The sequence below is a fragment of the Xiphias gladius genome, chromosome 12 (assembly GCF_016859285.1).
Source record: "Xiphias gladius isolate SHS-SW01 ecotype Sanya breed wild chromosome 12, ASM1685928v1, whole genome shotgun sequence".
NCBI lineage: Eukaryota > Metazoa > Chordata > Actinopteri > Istiophoriformes > Xiphiidae > Xiphias > Xiphias gladius.
In genome coordinates this window covers 10,956,595-10,963,808 of record NC_053411.1, presented here as the reverse complement: position 1 = coordinate 10,963,808, position 7,214 = coordinate 10,956,595, and the positions used below count along the sequence as shown (strand labels likewise).

Here is a 7,214-nt window from a genome sequence, read left to right as displayed (position 1 = left end):
TGAATATAATTTGAACTTTAAATTCAAATACTTACACTACATAAAAATTGAAGTCTTCTTATTTTATTTTAGGGCTATTTCTTGGTTAAATCTGTTTTTATTAAATTTTTGGTCCTAGTTTAAGGATATAATATTGCACCAACTGAATGTGATGTCTGTTAAAGCTGATTTATGGTAATTAGTTCATATACAGTGGCCAGAAAAAGTATGTGACCCTTTTGGAATGACCTGGTTTTCTGCATTCATTTGTCATAGAATGTGATCTGATCTTCATCTAAGTCAGTAAGTATAGACAAACACAATGTGCTTAAGATGATGAAACACAAACAATTATAATCTTTCATGTCTTTATTGAACATACCCATTAAACATTCATAGAGCCGGTAACTGGTCGAACCTCCTTTGGCAGCAATAGCCTCAAACAAAATCCTTTCTGTAGCTGTGGATCAGACCTGCACAACATTCAGGAGGAATATGGACCTTTCTTCCCACAGAACTGCTTCAGTTCAGCCATATTCTCAGGATGTCTGGTGGGAACAGCTCCCTAAAGTCATTCCACGACATTTATTTCTCATTTTGTTTTGTTTAACAACTATGAATAATTGCAATTTATTATTCAGATGATGCCATAAATGCTTCTGCTTAAATTTTGGACAATACGGAAGTGAAAAAATTAGGGTAATATCTCTCCAGCCTACCATAACTTTCAATACATTAAAAACCAAGCGAGAGTATCCTCAGGAACTTCTCATCCACAAGAAACTATCCGAAAACATCCCCCAGAATCTTACTAATATGTAAAACCCTGAAAATATCAGAAAAAAACAGTCACATGTATTTTTTTATATGATTGTGATATTGAGCTATTTAATGAGTGTTCATTCTTTTTTCTGCTTTCTTGTATGGGCTACATGCAATATATTTAAGCTTATAATATTTATTTTTCAGCTTACATATTGAAAAGAAGGAGGTAAGACTTTCTCACACTGTGACTTTCCTGCTCCTTAAAAATATATTTTTTTTCTCATATGATAAGCAGCAACTTTGATCTGACATTAATCAACATGCTATTTTTATTGGTCAGATCGCATCGTACATTATGTGGATGGTGCATCTAACATTGGTTCTAAAGATCCACTAGAGGGGGCAAAATCCATGTCTTAAATCTTTCCCTGGCCAGCATTTCTCATTGGTGTTTAATCACAGTATCTGAATCTCCTCAAAGCACCATTAACCTTTATTTGTCTTAAATGCAGCAATAGAATCCACATCGAAGGAGCGCCATGCTAAAGAGAATTATATTTTATTCAGAAACATTCTGCTGCAGGTACCAAGGTCAGAAAATGACTCACATCTCACAGATTAATCTGTTCCCTCTGTTAAAAAAAACAGAGTTATTTAATAGATATTTAATAGTACATTCCCCACATTTTAGAGCTTAATTGATACAAATATCACATTCCACCACAGAATGAGTATTCACAGCCTGATTAGAAACTTTAGCAGTTATCAGGATGTTGTTATGCTCTGTAACAACATTAATGTTGTAGATAATTTGCACTTTACAAACGCCGTATTTCTAATGTCATTCGGATCCAAAGGCATCCAATGCAAACATCTATTCCACATACTGTACTTGCATACTTTCTATGCAGGGCAACTGTGAGAGTAGATTGACATGTGTTTGACAGCTAAATCCAGATTCAAATCCCTCCCTTGGACCTTGATTTTCTTCAGGCAGCCTGTCAAGAACTGGGAGTCAACGATGTCCTCACCTTCACCTAAAGTGTGAACGAGAGGAAGAAGAAAGCACAAATGACCTTGGATTGCATGCCTCTGAACTCCCTCTCTTTCTGAATCAATGGATTTTCTGCATGGATATTATTATTATATTAATGCAACTGGTTGTTTTCTTATGTTTTCCATGTTATTTACTTTGTTATAAATTTTTTTATTGTGTGGTTTATCTGTGAATTCTGTCTGCAATCAAATCCCTCTTTCCGGACATTATTATAGACCTTAAATTTGAAGATAAAAAGCCTGTAGCTATCATTCAAGACTGTAAAGACAAGTTGGTAGAATGCTGGACCCCACTTTTTTTTTAATCTCACCTAGGAGACCTCCAATGGCTAGACGGCCCTCTCTCAATGCTGTCCAAAAACCTGGGTTTGTCATTGCAGTGACAAATAATGAAGTGGTCTTGTGTTCGTCTTGAAACACTTGTAGTAACTCTGTCTGAAAGGTTATCACCAGACTCTTGAAAGTGTTTTTCAGGCTGGTCTTTTCTTCACCAAAAGTGAGTGTGACCTCCTGCAAATTCAAGAGAGAGACAGAAGAAATAACTTTGCAACACTCTGTGGATGGATTCATAGTGGTCTCCAGTCTACACGAAGCCACACTTACAGTGCCATGAGCAGTTTTAAAACAGAAGCTAGGAATTATTTGTGAATTCACTTTGACTCATGTCTAATTTATATGCAAACCTTTGTTTTATTATTGGCCACTAAAGCGACCATCAGCTCTTGCCCAGGAGCCTTGATGCTGAAAATGGTCCCATCCATCTGACTGAAATCTCCCCCCAATTCAATCTTGACCCCATTCTCTGTGTCAATGGGGAAAACTACAAAAGGACAAAAGAATAATTCACATAATTAATAGAATTCGTGTTGGAGTGACCTGTTAACCATCCAGTAAAAAGCATGTCCATTAACGTGTTAAATCTGATTAAATCAAATTAGAAATAAAAGGATGTATTATTAATACCTCAGGTGCCTTGTCATGCAAGAATGCATTATCCAGGCCAGTTGGAAAGCTTGTTATTAAAGTGTTAGCACTTGCCCATCTCTTGTACAAATGAGCACAATGTTCCCACCTGAGGTGTTGAAAATGGCAAATCCCTTGCCAGGGAAGTAGCTGCCAGGCTGGATGTTTTGATAGCAGGGCCAGAGCTCCTCCACCTCTGTCTCCCAGGGCATGCTGAGGTTTAGCCAGCTCCCTTCCCGCACACAGCCATCCATCTGTGGCTCGACCTACAGCAAAGAATTCAACAATCCATTTAGACAAATGAACTGCAGGACAAACAGTGAGGGGAGGAGCTGGCACCTGTAGATGGTTCAGAAATGTTATGGTCATTCCTCGGCTCAATTGTGCAAAGGAGAATAAAATAGTATTATTCTCTTGTACCCATGTGCAAGGAACATGATTATATTTATAAAATGAAATAGAAACAATAAAACATGGACATGTAGGGTAACACAAAGACAGATTGGCAATAAAAGAGACAGAAATATATAGATTGTCAGAGTCCTTTTAGGCTGTTTAAATAAATAAAAAAAACACACACCAAAACCCCCTTACGGTAAGGTTACACCTTACTGCTATTAAACAAAACAATCTATAAGGTATAGGCCCATTTTGTGGTAGTATATTTGTCTTATTATCCAGATAATTTACCAAATGTTGATACAAAATCATGTAGGAGAGGTATTTCCAGCACAAGGTCAACAGAAAATTACTTTTTGGGGTGTCAGTCCTTCAGAATGAACATCCAAGAGCTGGTTTTTTAGACCCATAATCTAGGGCTGACATTCGACAGTAACGCAGGGAGATATCCAAAAATAAGAAGAAGCAGAGATACTGACAAAAGTCTCACTGAATCCGAATGAATTGCAGGAACCAAAGAGTTACTTGCTAGCATTTGTACACCAGGCATGTTTTTTAAGAAAGGAGTAGGCTTGTAACATTTCAGAAAAATGAACAATATATTCTCTTGTATCACTGCTTAATTATTAATATTGCTCTTTTCAAGTCTGTGTTCATTCTATGGGGATACTAGAAGCAGTATGTATGTACTATAGATGCACTGCATTGAGGATCATTGTATCAAATCATCACAAAACAACTAATGGAATGTAATGAACATGGCGAAAAAGCACTTTACCTGAACAATCAGTTTTTCCTTGTCAATCATTATCCCGCCAAGAGCCAGTCGGAGTTTAGCTAAATTTAACTCCTCTGTCTGTTTGGACTGCGTGCCCACAACCAGTCCACTGGAGCCATCCACGTCGAGAGTCACAAACTTCCCTTGGTTGCTCAACACCAGCTTAGTGGCACCAGGAGAATGATAAATTCAGACCCAGAGATCTTATACGAGTAGTGTTACTTCAAGATAATGTTGATCAATTTACAATAAATTAAACTGCGCCGGACACCTACTGTGTGCCACTTCCCATCGTTGAGTCTGGGGCCGCCTGCCACGCTGAGGAGTATGCCCTCTTTTTTAATTTGCATCAGTGGGATGCCGTCTATCAGGGACAAAAGAAACCAGTCCTCTCCGTTTTTGGAGTCTCCGTAGAAAATTGCACCTTCTGGGTCAAATGTCCGTACCTGAAAGGACGACTTGATGCTGCAGAAGCAGAATAGAATGGAATAGAATTACATTCTGTGGAAGGGGAAAAAGAAGATTATTCTCCCCATTTCCAATGACTTGTTCTGAAGCTCCTTTTTAGATCTAAATGCCAACCAACCACATTGTACCCTGCAGTTTATGCAGACTAGTTCCACTGACAGAGGGGTTAAAAGTAGTGATAGTTCTAGGAGCCTGCAGCTGGAGAAAGCCAATAAAATGAAGGGTTATGTACTATTTATGTTGTTGAAAATAAGAGAGCACTTGCTTTCACTTGTTCACCTGTATTGCTTGTACTGAAAGTTTTCTGATAAAAATTTGAATTAGCTCATATGTGCTGTTCTAATTTTCAAATACACAAGAGCCTTTTTTTTTTTTTTTTTTCCTCCTAAAGCACAGGTTTCCACTGAGCAGTGGGTATGAAGCCTTCACGGTACAGCGTTTTGCTGCTGCTGACGTACGTGCTGATCTCACTGAGGTTGACTGTTGTGTGGATCAGTGGCCTCCAGATGTCTCTGTCCTGGCCGAGGTAGACGGTAGCCCCGCCTGATACTTCTTTCTGGAAGACATGCGCTTCATCAGGTACTCATTTAACACTAAATCATAACTTTAGCTCTTTTTCTGCACAGTTCACATTCATTAATCCCTGTGGTCGTATTTTCTTCTCCAATTTCTCGATTGGTTAGTGGTTAAAACCATATTAAACTGAGTGATGAACTTTATTCAATTAATGATTCAACTTAAAGAAAACAACAACTTAATTACAACATAATAAGGGAAGTGTGGTCATTCCAATTCTTAAGTGGTAAGTAGGGGCAAAATAAATTTCTTTGACAAGAGGCCCATATGGAATCCAACCACGTAACATACAGTGGCTATCATTAAACCCTTCCGGGGAAAAAAAATCATTCAGTGAGCTAAAACGGGCTAGTGGTGTTGTGGTTATGCCACTGATTTGTCCTCCCACAAAATGAGCAAAGTCCTAAGTTTAAACAAATTATTATTAGGGCATGCTGGGATACACCACACTAACTGGCATCTGAATTGAATACAGTATGAGATGATTCAGGATTTTTAGGATTTTTTTTTATATATAGTCCTTTGTCTGTCCTCCATTTTTAAAAAACCTATAAAATATAGCATTAACACAGGGGGTGTGTTTTGCAAAAAAAATGTATTTAAACATCATCACAGTCTTTTAAAGCCTAAAAAATAGCCTAAGAGGCTCTGAGACAGATATTTTCAACTACTCGTGGACTGTGTGTACTTTTCCTGAGTTTTCAATGAGCAGAACCAATACTTTAAAAATGTCACAGGAGCTATCCATACATATACAGAGATTGAGGGAGTTAATTCAAGTAACAAACTGCACATAGCTCATTTATAAACCATACTTATATTACTATATCCACTTTCTTAAACACTTGTTCCTTTTTTTTAATATGGCCAATGGATACACATGCTCTTTAAATGAGAAGATAGAGATTGATAAGAGCATTTTAACACAGCACACACATGCACACACACTAATGCAAATTTAATTCCATTATACTCGTTGCATTGCATTTGAACATACCATACCCTGTCCGTTCCTCTGCCCCTCGGCTCCCCAACCCAGCAGAGTGAGGCTCAAAGTGAGCAGCAGTTCATCTACCATGGTTTTGCAAGACACGGCCATCCTTCAGTGCACTCACCCACCCAGGCCTCTCAGCGTGCAGTGTCCTGAGCCCTTGGGTGGTCCAAACTACCCTGAGGTGTGGGCTGTGGTACAAGGAGCAGAGGCTCTCCGTAACAATGTCAGTGGAGCGGTGATGTGTGCTGGCACAGTGTCCTGGGGTCCAGAGGGCATATATGCCATCGTCAGAGCAAGTTATCGATCCCCAGGAGGGAGCGCTTCATGGCTATGTGCTTGTTACCGTTTGCCAAAATGTAGGTCAGTGAGAAAAACACAGTGGGCAGCAAGCAAACAGAGGGCAGAGGAAAGAAAGTTATAAAAAAAAGTGTCAGTTACAGGCTGTTATAATATTCTGTCAATCTCCTGCCTTTGTGGTGATTCATGTAGTCTGGACATAATTGCAGCCGGTTGAGTGACCTTAGCCGGACCGCGGATGTGTGTTTACCCATTACACAGGAACCTTGATTCACCACTGCTGGCTATGACTCAGTGTGTGCATGTGTTGTTGAGTGAAGGGCAGAGAGCGACAGAGAGATGAGAAGGGAACCGTGCTACAAGTCACAGAAGTCTTTCTTCTGTTCTGCTGTCTGCATTCCTATGATACAGTCTCCTTCCGGGAAGACTGCGATAACTGGGAAAAACGAGGAAAAGTGCAACACCCTTACACACGTACACAGAAAGAAACAATCAGTAAACAATCTGTTATTCTGTTGTTGAGTATTTGAAGTCAATCTGAAATTTCAAATCACAGCAGAACATTTTTTCTCATGTGTGCACTCATGATTAAATGTATAGGGCTTTTATTTTGACATGTCACAGTAGGAAAAGCGCATGTGCAAACAATATAATTAATTTTGGCTGAATTCCATTTAACTGCTCCAGTTTCGGTGTCCTGGTATTGTGTAAGCTGACCCATTGTCATTGCCTACTAGGACACTTCCCACTCTTTCATTTCATGGTAAATGTTTTGAGAAATTAATTGAATATCACTCTTATTCAGTGATTTCAGATGAAATTCATCCCCAACATCATATTTTAGAGTGCAACTGACTTTTCCTGTTTAAACCACTGAGTGTCACTGGTGGGAAAGTGTTCATTCAAGGATGGTAAAAAAATCAGTTCCTGACTCTGCCA

At 38.9% G+C, this 7,214-nt stretch overlaps 1 protein-coding gene across 2 annotated transcripts; it reads right to left on the bottom strand.

The window, feature by feature from the left end:
• Positions 1-360: 360 nt before the first annotated feature.
• Positions 361-6,205, bottom strand: shbg (sex hormone-binding globulin). 2 transcript variants are annotated; one of them, XM_040140256.1, is made up of 8 exons: positions 5,982-6,205; positions 4,867-4,964; positions 4,216-4,405; positions 3,941-4,102; positions 2,873-3,029; positions 2,484-2,620; positions 2,112-2,310; positions 361-1,781 (listed from the first exon to the last, which is right to left on the bottom strand). In XM_040140256.1, the coding sequence occupies exons 1-8, from the start codon at positions 6,081-6,083 to the stop codon at positions 1,648-1,650; spliced, it is 1,179 nt and encodes a 392-aa protein (XP_039996190.1). In that variant the 5' UTR covers positions 6,084-6,205; the 3' UTR covers positions 361-1,647. The 2 variants fall into 2 exon arrangements, with proteins under 2 accessions (XP_039996190.1, XP_039996191.1); XM_040140257.1 differs by having other exon boundaries at positions 4,867-4,960; positions 5,987-6,205.
• Positions 6,206-7,214: the final 1,009 nt, after the last annotated feature.